This window comes from Bos javanicus, chromosome 18 (genome assembly GCF_032452875.1).
Source record: "Bos javanicus breed banteng chromosome 18, ARS-OSU_banteng_1.0, whole genome shotgun sequence".
NCBI classification, from domain to species: domain Eukaryota; kingdom Metazoa; phylum Chordata; class Mammalia; order Artiodactyla; family Bovidae; genus Bos; species Bos javanicus.
Genome location: NC_083885.1, coordinates 43,613,713 through 43,633,469, shown reverse-complemented (window position 1 = coordinate 43,633,469; position 19,757 = coordinate 43,613,713). Strand labels below are relative to the sequence as shown.

At 49.0% G+C, this 19,757-nt stretch overlaps 1 protein-coding gene across 1 annotated transcript in view; it reads left to right on the top strand.

Moving 5' to 3' along the window:
• The first annotated feature begins 1,619 nt into the window (after positions 1 to 1,619).
• The window catches only part of RHPN2 (rhophilin Rho GTPase binding protein 2), a 70,600-nt gene continuing 52,462 nt past the window's right edge, over positions 1,620 to 19,757 (top strand). The window contains exons 1-2 of the mRNA XM_061387912.1: positions 1,620 to 1,757; positions 15,984 to 16,099. Of these exons, the coding sequence (XP_061243896.1) occupies positions 1,689 to 1,757; positions 15,984 to 16,099 (185 nt within the window). The 5' untranslated portion in view covers positions 1,620 to 1,688. The remainder of the gene's footprint in view (positions 1,758 to 15,983; positions 16,100 to 19,757) is intronic.

Sequence of the window (19,757 nt, the reverse complement as noted above, 5' to 3'; positions counted from 1 at the left end):
TTTAAGCCAGATTTTACTGTTTCCACTGTTGCCCCATCTATCTGCCATGAAGTGAAGGGACTAGATGCCATGATCTTCGTTTTCTGAATGTTGAGCTTTAAGCCAGCTTTTTCACTCTCCACTTTCACTTTCATCATTATTAGCAGTGGTAATAGTATAACAAACATAACAGTGACCTGCCACTCCTGGTTCCCTCAAACGGAAGCAGTTGTTCTCAAGACCCAGCGTGGGTGTGTGTGTGTGTGGGGGGGGGGTGTACATTTCCAGTGCAATGAATTAATTATTGGGTGACCGACAATGCTGAAATTAACATGGTACTCACTTCTGACACGGAGAAAGGAAGTTTCTGTATCTGACACAGAGCTTCCCAAAATACCTGTCCCAGATGTTTAAGATTCTTCAGCCTCTGTATTAAAACAGTCCTTTCAGAGAACGCCTTTTCTCGTGCTGCGTCTTGGACCCAGCAATGATGATGAACTTTTATTTATTTATTTTGACGTTTACTTGGTTTTTGCTATTTGTTTTAAACTCTAGGACACCTACTAATGTATCTCCCTTTTTGGCTTGTTTAGAAAGCAAACTGTATCGTGTTCTACCCGTGGCACTTACCTCGACTGCCAAACGCAGCAGGAACTGCCCAAAGGTGTCCTTTGGTTGGGGGAGGGCGTAGGAACATCAGGACACCTGCCAAGAGGGGCGTGGCCCCACCCCCTGAGGGGTTTCCGGCTCCAGCAGCCCAGTGTCTACACCTTGTCTGCCAGGCTTCTATGGCTGGAGTCCACCGATCAGCTGGGGGTGGGCGAGAGAGCGTTGAGACCCCTATCGCCAGGGGCTCCTTCCGCTCTTAAACTATTCACTTTCCTACTGCGCAAGCTAAGCGGTTATCCACCACTTTTGTTGCAATACCTTCGAACAGCTCGAGAGTGATAGGGACTCATCTTGCAGTTGAGAAATCTCAAGTTTGAAGTGGTGGTTAAAAAGGACAGTTGTCGAATCTCTTGGGCACGAAACCTTTTCTGGGGATTTCTCCTTGGGTGGACCTCTCTCTTCCCGCCATCCGCGACCCCCAGCGGATCTGCCTAGTTTCTGCAACGCGGGTTGGGGGACTGGGGATTGATCACCGAGCCAATCGGTTTGAGTTACCCGCCAAGGCCCTCGGTGGCGCAGCCAACCCCCCAGCGTCCCGGACTGGGCCCTGGGGGATCCTGCGCTCCCCCCGCGCCCTCGAAAAGTGGCGTCGGGTCTGGTCACTGTCCCCGAGGCATGCGCTCAGGAGCCTCAGTTACACCCACGCGCTGCATTTACGCCCACGGTTCCAGAAAAGAGGCTGAATCCCCAACCTGGGTCTCGCTGCGAGACGCCCCTGCGCCCCTGGGCTGAGGCTGCAACCGCGCCCAGATTAAGCCCCTGAGGCTGGGAGGGGGACAAGTGAAGAGCCTAGGGGCTTGAGCTCGCAGCTCCGCCAGCTTCGCCAAGGGCTAGTGCTGCGCGCTGCCAGTCCGGAGTCGGGGCGGGGCCGGGGGCGTGGTCTCTACGGGCCGCGCCAGGTCTGGAGGGCTCCAGGCCAGGCCTCAGGCGGGGCTGGAGGTGGGGGAGGCCGCGAAGGCGGGGCGGGGGCGGAGCCGGGCGCCTTCGGGGACCAGCGCGCTGCTGAGCTTCAGTCAGTTCTGCGCTCCTGTGCCGCCAGTATGACTGACGCGCTGCTGCCCGCGGCCCCCCAGCCGCTGGAGAAAGAGGGCAACTGCTACTTTCGGAAGGTGGGCGGCTGTGAGCGGGTGGGGAGTCCGCGAGCTCCAGATCTTTTTCCTTCCAGGCTGTGGAAGGGGCTGCAGAGCGCGAGGCCGGGGTGGAGCAGGCCGGAAGGGGGAGGGGGCGCACTGGCCTGGGGCGCTCTCGGAGGAGGCTCGCGGTGAGGGGTGCGGCGGCGGTGCACCCGGCGGCCAAGAGCAGGTGACTTCCGGGGCTGGGAGTAGGGGGACGTCCGGGCCGCCCCGCGCAGGTGCTGGCGGAGGACTGGGCCAGGAGGGGCTCTCGGAGTCGCCCCCGCCGGTCGTCCCGCGCGCTTGGGGAAGGGACGGTTCCTCGAGCGCTGGCACCGTTGGCGTCGCGGCGCGTGGCGACGCGAGCCCAGCTTCCACCCGAGCGCTTGGCCGTGGCGCGTGGAAGGGGAGCCGCTCAGGAGGGTTGGCGTCCCCTCTTTGCCTCCAGAATGCTTCCAGTGTAAGCCTCTTGGACTTTTTAGTGGGCGGGAGGGGATTCGGGCTTCTTCTCTGCGCGCGGCAGACCTGAGGGCAGCGGTCTCCCACCCTTTCCACTTTACGCTAAAGCGGATTTACCCGATTGCTGTGGAGACCTGCGGCGAGTGCGGCTCCTCGGGAGCTTGGTGGCCTCTCTCCCTGAAGTTAACAGTTCGTAGCTCAGCCCCTCAAAAGAGGCTCAACCCACGAAGTGGGGTCTCTGGGATGCCGGCAGGTGGCACGGCCTGGACTACAAAGATGTTTTTGAATCCGAAGTCACGGGGACACCTTCCATCATTCCTTGTCTGTCCCAGCGAGTCTAAAAATAGCCTTTGGGGCTTGGCCAGGCGGGACTGGGTGGGTTGAGAAGTTGTGTTTTTTTTTAATAACTTCTATGACCCAAGGCAAAGGGCGTAATTATAAACAGGGCAGTGAAACTGTTTCCCATAGAACAATCAATTCTTAATTGTTCCAAGCCTAATGATCGAGCCAGTGAAAACGCTCTGGGCGGCTTCCTCCTTCTCCCTTGACTCTGCCTCGGGGCAGTTTTTGCTCTCTGGTGAGCAGCAGTGTCTCTCTGGGGATGGGCAGGAGAAGATTCTGGGGACCGGTGAAGACTGAGTTGGAAAAATTCTTTTTAGTTAAATTGCTTTTAGCATTAAAAAAAAAAAAAAGTAATTTTAAGGTGTATTTAAGTGAAAAGATGTCATCATGGAATTACAGGATTAAAACTTCTAATTATGTGTGGCATTTGGGACAGAGGATCCACAGGCAGTGGAGTTACTGAAGGAGGCCAGGCCAGGGAATCCTGAGATCTTAGCCCTAGGGCCTCAGACCCTGACTGCCACCCTACTCCCCTCCACACCCGCCCCCCCCAACCCTAGAATTACAGTGTAGCCTCCAGCCAGTGGCTTCTGAGACTTCATTTCCTCCCCAAATTGTTTGTCTTCTGAACAGGTGGATGTCTGGACCATCTGGGGGAAATGACAGAGGTTAGGGACAGAAGAGATGGTGAACACCTGCCAGTGTTATGTTCCTTGGTCTTCCAGAACAGGTTTTCCTGGGGAGGATATGTATAGGACAGGGTGGAAGGCCAGGGAGCTGTGAACAGATGCAAAGCTTGAGTGTTTTTCAGGTGAGGTTTCTCCAATGGTAGATAAGAGGATCATGGGTGCGAAATACAATGAATCACTGATTTGCAATTAGAAACATCTCTTCTGAAAATGAGACCTTGTAATGATCATTGTGTTACATCATACTAGTCCAAAGAATGTTCCTAGTACAAGGTTAATAAAAGGCATCGATTGGGAACCTTCCCTGAACAAATGCTCCTTGAACAGCAGGTAGACGTTCTGCAGGTGAAGGAGGGGAGGAAGAGCCTTTCAGGTAGAGGGAACACTGGTGAAGGCACTGGACTGTGAACACTTGTGAGTGAGCCCTCAGGGGTGTGGAGGTGTAACGGGGAACCAGGCCTTTCAGGGGTCACGCACCCTGGATGCAGGGAAAGGGAACCTGGGGACCTATCAAAGTGCTTCATTCAGGACCAGACGTGTGAGATCTGTGTCACAGAAAGACCACTTTGAAAGGTGAGCGGTGGGGGAGAGGCCAGGGTGGAGCCAGGCAGGGAATGTGGAGAGTTAATCCTCATTGTCTCTGTCCTACTCTGATAGGGACTACTGATGACTTTTCAGTAACTTAAAGTACTAGGTAAACACATCCTCACCACCTATCCTTTCCACCAGCTTGTACCCCTAAGTCAAACCTGGCATCCAGACTGGAGGCAGGGATCCCAGTGGGGGCTGTGGAATGAAGAGGGCTTGAGCAAAGGCAGTCAGCAGGGATCGGAAGAACGAATGGACCGGATATGGTGGGAAAGGTGCTGCTCAGCGGAGTCCAGAATGTCTGCCTTCAGTGTCTGGGGGGATGGTCGGGGGCCTCACTGAGCTGGGGTCACCAGCAAGCTGAGGTAGGGGCAGTGGACTTGAGGCCCCCAAGAGTTATCCGAGTAGTGGTCCTTGTGGGGAGTCCACTCAGTGGACCCAGCAGCCACGAGAGTACTTGGGCTGGAGTTGCAGCTTTGAGGTGCCCCAACGAGGAATGTGGTGGGATATTGTGAAAAAGGACCCAGTATAGAAGAGAATAATACCTTCACTTAAGGGACAGGCAGAGAGATGGTAAACAAGCCTAGAGGGTGACAGTGTCAAGGCAGCTCAGAGATCTTTCTAGTAGAGGGATGAGGGTGACAAGTCAGAAGAGCCCTGGAAAATCCTGGATGTAGTCCTTTAGGGGAGTGGCCCCAAACTGTTTTGGCACCAGGGACTGGTTTCGTGGAAGATAATTTTTCCACAGACAGGTCCGGGGGTGGGCGTGGGAGGGGGTCCAGGGGGCAGGGCATAGAAATGTTTGGGGGATGATTTCATTTATTGTGCACTTTATTTCTATTATTATTACATCAGCTTCACCTCAGATCATCAGGCATTAGATCTCAGAGGTTGGGGACCCCCTGCTTTAGGGGGTTCTGGGTAAATGAGTAGGTGGAGAATTGGGGGCAAAAGTCAGTGTTGGGGAGTACAGAGGGGGAAGAAGCGCAGACAAAATAGTTGCTGGAGGGGTATGGGAGAGAGAAGAAGGCACGTTTGTTTAGAATGAGGAGGGAGGTCTAGAGACTTTTGAAAGCTGAGAGTAAAGACATTGGGATGGGGTGATGTGTGAAGATTCGAGGGAGAGAGAGACAATAGCTGTGGGAGGTCCCAGCAGGCGAGGACTGGAAACAGCTGGGACACATACTGAGTGGATGAGCCAACTGGGGGCAGGGAGTGAGGCCCCTGAGACTGGGGTGTTCAGGGCAGGCCCCCCGGTCCTGACTTTGGGGATTTTATGCACACTTACCGGGTCAAATTAGTTTCCAGTCAAGTCAGACTTCTTCATTCGTATTCTGTTTATCCTACCTTCCCTCTCTTCCCTCCTTTTTTTTTTTTAATTATTTATGGAACTCCCCTGGTGGTCCAGTAGTTAAGACTCTGTGCTTCCAACACAGGGAGTATGGGTTCGATCCCTGGTTGGGGAATGAATATCCTATATGCCTTGTGGCACAGCCAAAATTAAAAAATAAAAATCATTTGTTTATTTGGCTGCACCATTTCATAGTTGTTTTATATGGAATCTAGTTCCCTGACCAGGGATCAAACCTGGACCCCCGGCACTGGGGGCCCGGGGTCTTAGCCACTGGACCACCAGGGAAGTCCCTGTACTTTTCTTGAACGTGCCATTCTATTCTGTTCATTCAAAAAGCATTTATTGTGTGGCAGCAAGCTGTGAGCCTGATGGCTCTCAGGTTTTGGGGTACACTTGACCCTGACTCATTGTGGTTCCTGTGGAAGTTCATGAGTGAGTGAAAGTCGCTCAGTCGTGTCCGACTCTTTGCGACCCATGGACTATGCAGTCCATGGAATTCTCCAGGCCAGAATACTGGAGTGGGTAGCCTTTCCTTTTGGGGGCTTCATTTCCTGGGATAGCTCAGGCCATGCCTGACTAGACAATTAGCCTCTTTTGCTATAGTTCAGAGAGCAGGAAGTGGGGGGTGGGAGTACATGGTCCATATTCAGAGCTGAATTGTGTAACGTGTACACAAAATGAAGATTAATTGCCTGAAAGTCCTCTCTGCCTGCTGGTCCTAGACCCTGAATGTATGAGACAGTCCTGGCAGAGAGGGAGGCCCTCTGGCAAGTCAAGGTCTTCCTGGGGTTGTGCGGAATGTGGCTATACAAAGCTGAGGACACGGATTCAGTTTGGCCCCAGGTCAGACATGGACACCCCCAGCACAGACCCTGACCCCCTGGGTGAGCAACCTGGGTGGGTGGGTGGGTGGGAGTGTCTCTGAATTAAGAACATACAGAAAGTACTGAATACTTTCTGGATTGTCACATGTTACAGTATGTTTCTCTCTTCTCTGGTTTCTCATTGTTTTTTTCTTTCTTTTTTTAAACTAATATGTTTAAATAGAGGTACAGTTCTATACTAATAATTAGTACATTACTTTCTTAAAAGAAGGACCCGTGGAAATGGAGTTTCTTTTTCCCAGACAGATCTCTATGCTCAGCCTAACGTGTCTTGGAAGAATGTGTGTTTTGGCCTGGAGTTAATGCAGAGTAATACACGTTACCAAGACACTGTATCCTGAGAGCTGGCCCTGTCTCTGGGGCTCTCTGAGGCCCGTAATCCTAAAACTCACAGGAAGATCTGTTCTTGGCCAAGAGAAAACCAGCTGGAGAAGAATCAAAGATGTTTCCCAAGGCTGTTGAAAAGACCTAAATGAAAGGGCTTAGCAGTATATGGAAGAAGAGAGTTGGTACAAAGTACAGCATTGTGAGACCTTATCTCTGCCTCTCCGTCCTCTGGGAACACTAATGGCCTGAAATGAATTTAGCTCCATTGTTTTTACCCAAGAGCTGGAGGAGAAGTTGTTTCTTATTCACAGAAGCCTCCATTCTAGACAGGGCTCCAGGGTTCATTGTGCCCTGGGTTATGGGCCCTGTTTACTCTGGATTTCCTTGAGGATCCAGCAGAGAAGGAAGGAGAATTTTTTTTTTTTTTTTTTTGATCCAGTGGCTCCTCTTAGGTCTTCCTCTGCACCATTCATCTTAGTGAAGTATAATTTCCTGTTAGACACATGTATGCTTTATCTGTCCGCATCTGCGTAGGGGAACATGTGCTGGGGAGCCCAGGCTGGGTCATGGGGTTCATCTACTCCATCTTTACTGAAGGGTGATGATATCTCTCCAGGTGTTTGAACCTACCCTTGGAGCTTTTAATCCTTCCCCCAGTGGGGGTGGGGGAAGGAGGAGGTGTAAATGTTTGTGATGCTATCTGCTCCCCACCCCCCACCCACCACCCCACCATGGTCTGAGCCAGATCCTAGAGGCCAGGCTGGATCCAGGCTGAATATGGCCTTAGTGAGGGTCTGACCAGCGTCACTGGTGCACACCAGCAGCCCAGGGGGCGTGGTTGACCAACATCTCCTCACCTTTCATTAAGGCCAGGAGGGGGTCCCCTGGCAGAAGCAGGATTTTAGGTGACTCAGAGGAGAGTCAGCACCATAAGCTGTAACACTGTAAAAGTCTCTTGCTTCCTGGGGCTATTTGGACAGATTCCAAGCCGCCACCTGATGATACAGAGCATTGGCTTTAGCCTGATCACCACTTCCTCCTTTGGCCCAGGTACTGGAGTCTCATGACGCAAAGGCTACCTTGGAGGTGGCCATAAAGGACAGCAGAACCGCAGGTGCAGCGCAGCTCAGCCAGACCCAGCATCAGACTGAGTGTCTGCAGAGCAGGCAGCAACGGTTGCCAGCCGGGGGCGAGCTCTCCTGCCTGCAGCACCAGGAACAGGAAGAGATGCAGGTCCCCCTGGCCTTGCTAGTCAGAACATTTTTTTGCCTTAGAACATTCCGTTTCTGTTGGATTCTAAGAAGAGAAAAGGACAGGGGATCAAAAACTGCCACTTCAGAAGTAGTTTCTTTTTCTCCAGTATTACTGTATTAGAAACATAACAGGAATTCCCTGGTGATTCAGTGGTTAGAACTCTTTGCTTTCACTACTGAGAGGAGCCAGGTTAGATCCCTGGCCCTTGAACTAGGATCCTATATGGCAATGGACAAAAACAAGCAACAAAAAAAGCAACAAATTGTTTTGAAGAAAGGTAATTACAGGAGTGTACAAAATACGCACATACCAGCCCCGGTCTAGATAAGAACTGTAAACTAATAATGAGTATATCCTGTGTGTGTGTTAGTCGCTCAGTCGTGTCTGACCTCATGGACTGTAGCCCGCCAGGCTTCTTTGGTCCATGAAATTCTCCAGGCAAGAATACTGAAGTGGGTAGCCTTTCCCTTCTCCAGGCGATCTTTCCGACCCAGAGATCCAACCCATGTCTCCTGCATTTCAGGTAGATTCTTTACCATCTAAGCCATCAGGGAATACATCCTACCAGTTGAAATAAATGGGTCATTAGTTGGGTCTGAAAATATATTTGACTCACAGAAATTGTTGTGATCACGAATCTTTGTAGAGTGGCACACACTTTGTACCCACACAATAGGTGTCTATAGATTTGTAGAAGTGACTGAATAATCTCATTCAGGATTATAGCTACATTTCGGTTCATACTGTGGCCCCTAACCCCGTGCGGATGGATGGGGATGCTGGAGGGAGGCGCCCGGCAGAGATCGTGGAAGGGCAGGAGGCCTCTTTACAAGTGCCAAGTTCACGTTTTAATTTTTATGGACGTGGAAGAGGTAGATTCTGTTCATCCAAACTGCCCTGAATCTCCAGTGTGGTGAAAAGTTAAATTAGATGTATTTTTTGTGTATTGTAGGGTATCGCATGCTATTTCTGTGCTTGCTGGTTGTCAGTTTCTGGCTAACTTATAAACAAACAATTGTGCTTTCCAGAGCTTGGTGGTTGAGTGAGGGATTGCGTAATCCTAGGAAGGAGTGAGAAAGTGAGAAAGGCAGAGAAAATAACTTCACGCACTAGAGAGGCAGCCAAAAGCACCCCGTTTTCCATGCCCTGTGTGAGGGTCTCTAATCAGGAGACCCTGCATGGTCACCCTTCACTCAGTCTCACTCCTGACCTGGAAACCCCAAGTTCACACTGTGCCCTCAATTTGCTGAAAACATATCTGCATGTGTGAGTTTTATCTTTGGCTGTGTGGAAGAAGGGCCTCACTGGTTCTCTGGGGGTGGGGGGAGCCAGGTGCCAGGCACTGCCTAGAGCAAGTCCCCACCCTCCCTCCACCCCCGCCCCCCCAACTTTGGGGAGGAAAGATTCCTCCAATGCCTCTGTGTCTGCCTTCCCAGTGACCTGGCCTGTCTGCCTTTTCATTGTCGGTGTCTGCATGTGTAGGTTGAATAGCCTTTCCTTTCTTCCAAATCCACTGCCTCTGGTGTTTGCCTAGGTCCTGCTCTTTTGTGTGTGTGTGTGTGTGTGTTTTTACTTTTTTCTTTTCTGAGGGGTGGGGGAGCCACGCCACACATTGTGCAGGATCTTAGTTCCCTGACCAGGAATCAAACCTATGTCCCCTGTAGTGGAAGTAGAGTCCTAACCACTGGACTGCAAGGAAGGCCCTAGATCCCACTCTTTTGTTTTGTTTGGTTTTGGTTATGCTGGGTCTTCTTTGCTGTGCGCAGGTTTTCTCTAGCTGCAGAGAATGGGGGCTACTCTTCGTTGCAGTGCAGTCTTCTCATTGTGGTAGCTTCTCTTGTTGCTGAGCACAGGTTTCAGTAGTTGTGACCCATGGGCTTTAGTTGCCCGAGGCATGTGGAATCTTCCTGGACCAGGGATTGAACTGGTGTCCTCTGCATTGCTAGGCAGATTCCTTGCCACTATACCACTAGGGAAGTCCCCTAGATCCTGCTCTTAAATACTTGTTTCCCAGCCAAACAACGTGATTGTTCACAGAGGACATGTGCATGTATATTAACAAATAGAGTTTTTACTCTGGATGAACTTACTCTGGTTAGGACTTTTTCTTAGCTGTTGTTACCAGGAAATCTATTCCCAAATGGTTTAGGCAAATAACCACACTATGTATGGTTGTTGTCGTTCAGTCACTCAGTTGTGTCCAACTCTTTGCAACCCTGTGGACTGCAGCACACCAGGCTTCTATGTCCTTCACCATCTCTTGGAGTTTGCTCAAACTCATGTTCAGTGAGTCAGTGATGCCATCCAACCATCTCGTCCTCTGTCATCTCCTTCTCCTGCCTTCAATCTTTCCCAGCATCAGGGTCTTTTCCAGTGAGTCGACTCTTCACATTAGGTGGCCAGAATGTTGGAGCTTCAGCTTCAGCATCTGTCCTTCCTATGAATATTCAGGGTTAATTTCTGTTAGGATTAATTTCCTTCTCTGCTAGCTCAGCTGGTAAAGAATCTGCCTGCAATGCAGGAGACCCTGGTTTGATCCCTGGGCTGGAAAGATCCCCTGGAGATGGGAATGGCTACCTGCTCCAGTATTCTGGCATGGAGAATTCCATAGACTGTATAGTCCATGGGGTCACAAAGAGTCGGACATGACTGAGCGACTTTCACTTTCACTTTCCTTTAGGACTGATTGGTTTGATCTGGTATGGTACATTCTTACAATGGAATTCTACTCAGCAATTAAAAGGAGCAAACCAGTCATAAGTACAATATGGATGAATCCCAAAGCAATCTATTGAGCAAAATAAGTCGGACATAAAAGAATATATACTATATAATTCCATTTATACAAAGTTCTAAAACATGCAAAAGTCTAGGATGATAGAAACCAGAGTCTTGGTTGCCTTGGGGATGACAAGAATTGTCTATATTCTGATTTGAATAGTGGTTATACAAGTGTGTGTGTGTGTGTGTGTATATATATATATATATATACACACACATATGTATATGTAAATATGTATGTATATGTGTGTGTGTGTATTTTTGTCCAAACTCATTGAGCTATGTACTTTAAAATCTGTGTATTTTATTATGTGTAAATTATACCTCAACTTTTATTATTTTTAATTTTATTTATTTTGGCTATGTTAGGCTTTTCTCTATTAGAGTGAGTGGGGGCTACTCTCTGGTTGCAGTGTGCAGGCTTCTTATTGTGGTGGCTTGTCTTGTTGGGGAGCACAGGCTCTAGAATGCAGGCTTGGTAATTGGGGTGCACAGGCTTAGTTGCTCTGTGGCATGTGGAATCTTCCCGGATCAGGGATCAAACCCATGTCTTCTGCATTGTTGGGTGGATTCTTTACCACTGAGCCACCAGGAAAGCCCTCACTTTTTAAAAAATGGTGTAGGCAAGAAAGGGAATGCATTTGACTCCTGGAACTAAGAAGTCCTGAGGAATGGCTTCAGGCCAGGCCTGATCTAGGGCTCAAATGCCACCCAAGACTCAATTTCTCAGTTCTGCTCCCCCAGGTTAGCTCCGTTTTGGGGAAGACACTCCCCAGCTCTGGTAACGTGGCTGCAGCTGCCCAGTCTCAGCATCTTCCTAGATTCAGGGCTGATGGGGGAAAAGGAAGGCCCCTCCCTGGTGGGCTCTGGTTATCCTATGTCAAGTGCTCAGTTTGAATCAGACCCGAGGTGAGTTTGGTTTTCCAGTTGGCCAGGCATGAGACAGATGTCCTTCCCCTTGGAAAGGAGGTGTGGGCGCATGAGTTTACCAGCCTGACTATTATGGGCTACAAGGTGGGAGAGTGGGAATTGGGTCACTGTGGCCAAAGGGTGTGTGTGCGTGATGTCAGGCAGCCCTCAGCCGGGAACCATGAGAGGGAAGCCTGGGAATTGGTAGGTGAGCTGTCCCCAGATCCCCACACATTCCTGCTGCTCAGGCTCAACTCAAGAGTGGCAGAAAGGACGTGGGCTTAAAGTCTCTCTCCCATCCTTACTGTGTCCAGCATGGTTTTTTAAAAAATATTTATTTCATGCAAACTCTTGGTTGGGGCAGGTGGGATCTAGTTCCCTGATCAGAGATCAAACCCACGTCCTCTGCATTGGGAGCATGAAGTCTTAACTAACCCCTGGACCACCAGGGAAGTCCCCTGCCTTTAACATCTTGAGTAGCTCACTCACCTTCCAAGCTTTAGAATCGTGGGGTCCAAGATGCTGTACCAGAGCCCACGTGGGCTGTCCAACGTATGGGAGACCTCAGTACGCTAGTGAGAAAGCTGAACTTTCACTCCATACTTGCTTTTCTCGGGTGTGGGCAGTTGGACTATCCTTCCGTGTGTTGAGACGAACGCCCTTGCCCAAGCCTTAGTCCGGTCAGGAAACTGACAGACTCTGTATAGTGGACAGACTCAGGTTCACTGAGACTTGTAGACAGTGATCCTAGAGGCCAGGGCAGTTCATTTGCTCCCCCAACCCCGTCTTCAGTTCCCAGGCCAGGCCAGTCTGACGGGTGCTGCCTAGGTCCTGGGCACAAGCCCGCAGTCCAGTTTGGAGCAGTGCTTCCTCCTGTTGGGATCCAATGAAGAACTGAGGCGTGACTGTGGGTCCCCACTAGCAGAGAGCCCCTGTGGCAGCGGCCCGTAGACAGCAAGCAGCCTCTGTGATTCCAGGGCGTCTTTCTGACAGTCTCAACCCAGATTCATCTCTCAGGGCTCTGGGTAGTTTCCAAATAGCCCTGTGGGCGTGTCTGGTGTTTCCACCAGGCCCAGCATTCCTACCTGTCAGTAAGAAGTAATGTGATTTGGGGTCCAGTCACTCAATCAGATCTAATCCTAAGCATTCCTATGTCTTATCTGGAAACTTGACCCCACATCTGTGGGCTGGTTAGGGCGTAGCCATTCCAGGCCTGCCAGACCCTGGGTGAGGTATGGGAGCAGGAAAAAGTTCTTATCCTTGAGCTGGAATGGCTGCTTATCAGCTCTGGGAATGTCCATAAAGGATTTAGTTATTAAGGCTTCTCTGTAAAATAGAACACAGCCTTGGTGAACCATGTAATTGTAAGTCAGATCAAGCCACCCCTTCATAGTAATTTTGGGAAATAGAAACGAAAGAGGCCTGCAATTATTTTAGCCCTGTAATATTGTTAGCTTAATATTAAAGACATTTTCACCTTAGGTCTGATTTTCTGATTTTTATTTTCAATCAGGAGTCATTTAATGGTGTGAAAGATGTTAATTTTAAGACTATTCCAGGTCAGATTGTGACTGTCTGTGTAATTTGAATTTGGGAAGCTGCGTGGGGGGCAGGTGGGGGTGGCCACCTGCTATCTTGTTGTCGTCTAGTTGTTGAGTCGTGTCCAACTCTTTGCGACCCCATGGACTGTAGCTCCCTAGGCTCTTCTGTCAGTGGGATTTCCCCAGCAAGAATACTGGAGTGGGTTGCCATTTCCTTCTCCAGGGGATCCTCCCAACCCAGGAATTGAACCTGCGTCTCTTGCACTGGCAGGCAGATTCTTTACCACTGTGCCACCTGCTGTGATGGGAGAATGAGAAATCTTTGTGGAAGGAGACATGTAACAACTCCTTTCTGACTCAGTAGTCCAAAGGTGGCTAATATGGGAATCCCTGAGAAGCCTGGGGCTGCAGATAACCCATTTCTTCCTTCTTGGGGTCAAGGCCATGGGTGTGGCTTGGGCAGAGGTCTGGGAGGCTAGGTATGTGCAGGGCTGCAGTGACAGTGACCAAGCGGTGACGCAGAGAGAAAGGGCAGTCATCTCGCCAAATACTGCCCACCAGCCACTCCCAGGGTGTGAGCATAAGCCCTGTCAGTGGGCAGAGCTCAAAGATATGCTTTAGAAAGGAACCTTCACTTAGATCTCTGGGCTTCTATTATTACCTGCTGGAGTGGGAAGAACACTATTAGATTAAAAGGAAACTTTTTGAATCACTTTGCTGTACACCTGAAACTAACACTATATAGTAAATCAACTATAATTTACCAAACAAAAGAGGGGAATTCCTTGCCAGTCCAGTGTTGAGGATGTGGCTTCTCATTGGGGTGGCCTAGGTTTGATCCCTGATGGGGAACTATGAGCCCAAAAGCTGCTCAGACCAAAAAAAAAAAAAAGAAACTTTTTTTTTCTGATATTAAACTTTTCACAGTGAAACATTGATTATAATCTAGGGACTTTCCTGTTGGTCCAATGGTTCAGACTCTGTGCTCCCAATACAGGAGGCATGGGTTGGATCCCTGGTCAGGGAACTAAGATCCTGCATGCTGCACAGTGAGGCCAAGAAAGAGAGAGCAACTGGAGGCTGGATTTGGCACATGGATCTTAAAAGAAAGGGGGAAACTGTTTTTCTGATATTGAACTTTGCACAGTGAAACATTGATTGTGAACTAAATACCCCAGGAAATAATGGACAGAGAACACAGACAATTCTCCAGAAAAGAACAATTTAACTGATCAATAATATAAGAAAAAAGTTGTTTACCTTCACTAATAAGAAATGCAAATTGGGAGAATAGGATACCTATTTTTCATATATCAATTTGGCAAAGATTAACGATACATATCAACTCAACAATAAAAGACAACTTGGTTTAAAAATAGGCAAGAAACCTGAATTGCTCTTTCTCCAAAGATATACAAATGGCCAATGAGCACATGAAAAGATGTTCAGCATCGTTAGCCATTAGGGAAGTGCAAAGCAAAACCACAGGGAGATACCACACATCCTAGGTTGGCTATAATAAAAAAGTGAAACAAGATCAGGAAAAAGTATTGAGGAGGATAAGGGTAAATTGGAGTCCTCATCTACTGCTGGTGGGAATGTAAGATATTGTAGCCACTTTGGAAAAGAGTTTGACCTCAAATGGTTAAACGTAGAATTAACCATATGATGTATGACTATGGCATAGGAGAATTAACCATGTGACATAAGAGAAGGGAGTGACAGAGGATGAGATGGTTCAATAGCATCACCGACTCAATGGACATGACTTTGAGCAAACTCCAGGAGATAGTGAAGGACAGGGAAGCCTGGCGTGCCGCAGTCCGTGGAGTTGCAAAGAGTCGGGCATGCCTTAGAGACTGAACAGCAACAACCACCATATGACACAATAGTTCCACTCTTAGATCTATAGCCGAGAGCAAGGAAGACATTCATTCACGTAGAAACTTACCCGGAAGTAAGCAGCCCTATTCATAAGAGCCCAATGTCCTTTAACTGATGAATGGATAATGAATGTGCATATCGACAGGAGTGTTAGGGACAAAAAGAAGGGAAGTACTGATACATGCTGCACTGTGGATAAACCTTAAGCTAAGTGAAAGAAGCCCGTCGCAACAGACATTCCATTATATGGAAAGTCCAGGTTAAGCAAGTCTGTACAGATAGAAAGTAGGTTCGTGGTTGCCTCAGGCTAGTGGGGAACCTTCAGTTGTGGCATGTGACATCTAGTTCCTCAGCCAGGGACTGAACTCATGCCCCTTGCAGGAGAAGCCTGGAGTCCCAGATGCTGGACTGCCAGGGAAGTCCTGAGTCTTAATGTTCTGAGAGGCCAACGCTGGCCATGGCATTGCATACATGCTGTTCCTGGGGGGAGGAGTGTGCTTTGTATGATCCTTCATACATAAGGAGGCCTGCACATGGATTCCTCTCAACTCTCTTTTTCCCAGTGATCTGGCTATGTGTTCTTATTGAACCTCTGTCATAAATGTCAGCTGTGAGTGCAACTGTATGTTGAGTCCTGCGAAACTCCAGTCATGTGGCTGGTCTGGAGCACTCCTGACACAGCCACTAGTGTGGAAAGTAACAATATGCATATAAAATAGGTGGGCAGGGGCTTTCCCGGTGGTCCAGTGGTTAAGATTCCATGCTCCCCATGCAGGGGGCCAGGGTTCAATCCCTGGTCAGGGAACTTGATCCCTCATGCCGAAACTAAGAGTTCGAATGCTGCAACTAAAGGTCCCACATGGTGCAATGAAGGTCAAAGATCCTGCATGCCGCAGAGAAGACTTGGTACAGCCAAATAAATAAATAAACATTAAAAAAAAATCTTAACTTCTTAAAAAAAATTGAGTAGGAAAGAAATTCCTACTCCAAAGTCAGTTCACAGTGCCTGTTTTGGCATTGTGTTATGGTGAATGACTTTTATTTTCTTTTTTACACTTTTTGGCATTTCATATATTTTCCATGTTTATGTTACTTTTATTTTCAGAAAAGATGAGTATTAAAAAAATTTTTTTTCTGTTGTGTTTGACATTTGTCATCATTTTTAGAGTGGCTGACCTTTAAAGGGGCTTCTCTTGTTTTCTTTCCCTTAGGGTTGCAATCCCCTTGCACAGACTGGCCGGAGCAAACTACAGAATCAGAGGGCTGCCTTGAACCAGCAGATCTTGAAAGCCATGCGGATGAGAACAGGAGCTGAGAACCTTCTGAAGTAAGTGTCTGCTGGCTCCGCCACCTCAACTGGGAGCCCGGCCTCTCCTAAGGCCTATCCATCTGTTTCCTAAACTCCCCGACCTGCCAGACTTCCTCTCAGCTCTTGATTTTAGCTTTGAGCCTCCTCCTTATTTCTGGCACCTGGAACAGGCCCTGTCTCACCTAGAGGTTGGTTGTGTCAAAGACCAACCTGTGTGTGGGGGGGGTGGGAGGACAATGGGGGGAGGTCCAGTTATCCTATGCTTGTTTGTTTTTCCCACTTTCTTGGGACCCGTCTGTTTTCTTATGCCTGATCTACAGTCACTTCTTGCTGAATATTTGTTGAATGTATAAAGAAAAGGCAGAGAGAAAAAAAGGAATAGGAACCTTTCTGTTGCCAGCATTCATCTCTATAACGAGAGGGGCCTCCTAGGCCTGGGGCTCTTGGGACATCATTATTATGCTCTGGTGGTAACATAGTTAACTTCTCAAGCATAGAACTCAGTGAAGCCTTACCTGTAGACTTTCTTCTGCAGAGTTCTGGGGGTAGCTCTTGCCAACCCCATGCCACCTTGTGCACTGTGTACGAGAGGCAGGCACTGTCTGTGCTACCAGCTTACTCAGACAGATGCCTCCTAGAGTCCCAGAAAGAGATGGGGAGTGTTTGCTGGGACCTGGAACCTGGAAAGCTGGCAGGATATGGCTAATGGCTGTTTCTAGTGAGTGAAGTTCACTCTTGGAGGCCTTAAGGAGCCCAGGATGCTTGGAGGCTGCTGGGCAAAGCCAGATACATCAAACCAGGTGTTGGTAAAAAAGCTACAAGACTCATGGTCACAAATATGTTTGAGGAGTATGGTCCACTCTTCCTTATGGGCCGCTTACCCGAGCACTCAGTGAAGAGAGGTGGAGGGTTTCTCACCATCAACTTGGAGTAAATTCATTAAAAAAACTTTTTTTTCAATTTTATTGCAATTGAATTGCTATACAATGTTGTGTTAATTTCTGCTGTACAGAAAAGTGAATCAACCATACATATACACATATCCCCGCTTTTTGGAGTGTCCTTCCCATTTGGGTCACTGCAGAACATTGAGTAGCCTTCTCTGTGTTATATAACCTATACAGTAGGTTGTTATTAATTATCTCTTTTATATATAGTATCAGTAGTGTATATAGGTCAATCCCAATATCCCATCTCATCCCACCCTCCTCCTTAAATTCATTTCTGAATCAATCTGTTCCTTAGGAAAGATCTCTGAGGTATGAAGTAGGAGAAAAGAAAAACGCAGGACAGCATGCCCTGCGTATACATTTTAAGGGATGAAGAAAACGCTGTTAGGGGCTCTTGGGAGCTAGGCAGTGTAGAGGTGACTCCTACTTGTCACATTATACTTTCAGTGTTTGAATGTCCTTTTCCAAAGTGTATGGATTACGTTTATGCATTTTTATTCTGAGATATCCAGAAGAATTGTGAGAGGCCCAGAAGAATAACGTAAGTGACCCACTGCCCCTGGGTCAGAACGGCAGTGCTGACCTGTGCTGGTTTCGTGACTCATGGACTAGCAGACAATGCAAGTCCCGGCTGGCCAAGTGTCTGGAACCTCTTCTCCAGCTACTTCCGCAACAGGACGGAAGGGAGATTGTTCCTGGAGGAGACTGGGGAAAATGCTGTAACATGTCAGCTTTTGAAATATCTGACCATGTCCCTGTCCCCAGAGAAGTCTGGACCTGGGAGTTGTCAGGTCCACTATGCAGTGGACCTCATCGGCCAGGGCAGCTCAAGAGAGCCCCCCGATTTTGGGAGGACTTACCGTGTGCTGAGCTTGACATGCTGAAGGCCCCACTGGTGTGTTTTGTAGCCTTGGGTTTTGGGTGACACCTTGCCAGGCCAGCAGTGTGGTTGAGGGGGGTGCGTGGGGAGCCCTGACCCTGTGCCTGTCTGTTCACCCAATGAATGGATTTGTTGAGCACCCGTTAAGTGGCAGGCAGTGCCTGAAATGCGAAGGGATAAGGCTGTGAGCAATTCAGACAAGGCCCTGCTTTCCTGATGCTTAATCTCTCTTGGGGGAAGCTTAATACACAAGCAAACAAATCCGCTCACGTCAGGAGGTGATGTTTTCCAGGGCGCCAATGAGAGGGAAGTGTGACAGAGGCTGACACAGCGTGGTGTGGCCTTGGAGACCGAACGTGGTCAGGGAGGCCCTTTTTGGCCAGGGCACTTGGCGTTGCTAAGGTGGGGACTAGGGTGGTTTTGTCTGTCTTGCTCTGTGAATGACACCAGCAAACAGCCTCTCTGAGGCTCGTTGTCAAGTCCGGTGTTGAGCTGGCAGGGGTGGGGGTGGGGTGCAGGTGGTTAATGATTCTTGCAGTGACCTAAAAGTTCAAAGTGCTCCTCTCTGGAGAATGTTGTTGGAGGAAACCCTAAAGGTATTTATTAATCTGACTTAACCGGCACCAACCGTTTCCCAAAAACAAATAGGGTGTTTAGCCAAGCGCAGCTCTGGCCCGTGGGTGTCCCTGGCTGGCCAATTAGGGGGCTGTCCCTGCCAGCAAAGGGTAGTCAGAAAGTGGGCCCTGCTGTCCTGTCTGTCTGTCTGTTTTCAGGTTTCCAAATGCCCTGCCACAGCCTCCCGATGAAGGTAGAGCAGATGGAATGTTTGTGGGAGGTTGTGTTTGGGAAACTGACCCTCAAATGCAGAAACGGGAGGGACCCGGTCCTTATGGGCATCAGTAAGGGACCTTTGAGGCTGGGCGGGTGTTGTGAGGAGCCAGGTTTTGTAGGCTGCGAGCAATTCAGGTGAGACCCTGCTTTCTTGATGCTTAATGTCTCGTGGGGAAGACCGACTCTGATCCATATCGGCCGAGTCCATGAGCTTCCTGGAATTTGATTCGGAAAATATCGGGTATTTTAAACGTGCCTTTTCAGGCTAAGCAAGGACAATATCCTCTGTCTTTTCCTAGCTCCTTTCCCTCCCTTGAGAAAAAGCTGGGGTAGCCATGTGATGATGTTTCTCAAAAACAGATGGTCTTTGTGAAACTCAAAGCCAAGTTGTCACACAGCTCAATTTTAACTAACTGGTTCTTTGAACAAGGGCAGTCATTTAACATCTTGGGCTTTAGGTTCCCTTCTTGGGGCCAGGGGGGCCTGGGAAAGAGTGAAGGGACCAGTGCTGTGAGGCAGTAGGGAGTGGTAGGGACTGTGGTGAAGAGCAGGGCGTATGCTGTCTGGGTGGGAGGGGTGGGGCAACTCCAGTGTGGCCCATATGGAGGGCAAGGGCTAGGGCTGCCAGATCTTCAGTTTTGCTTGTTTTTTTTTTTCAGGAAAAGCCAGAGATCTGACTCCCCTTCCCCCACCCTCCTACCCCCTACCTTTTTTAAATCTTCTGATAATTGAATTTTAAAATACTGGCAGCTAGTTCAAGGGGGAGGAAAACACCCAGAGAGTCAAATAAGCAAGTCCCATGGACCTCCAGTTTGTGACTTCTGAACCAGAGGGTGATGAAGTCCTGGGACACGGGTGCCCTGGGGTACGTTGGTCTGTATGAGCGTGATTTGAGGTTCATGACTGCTCACACTATCAGTTCTGAGGGGGGCTGATGTCTGGGCAGGGAGATGTATGAGCCAAGGCCTTGGGGGGCATCTGCCTTCCTGCATTGAGAGGTGGGCTGGGAGCAGAC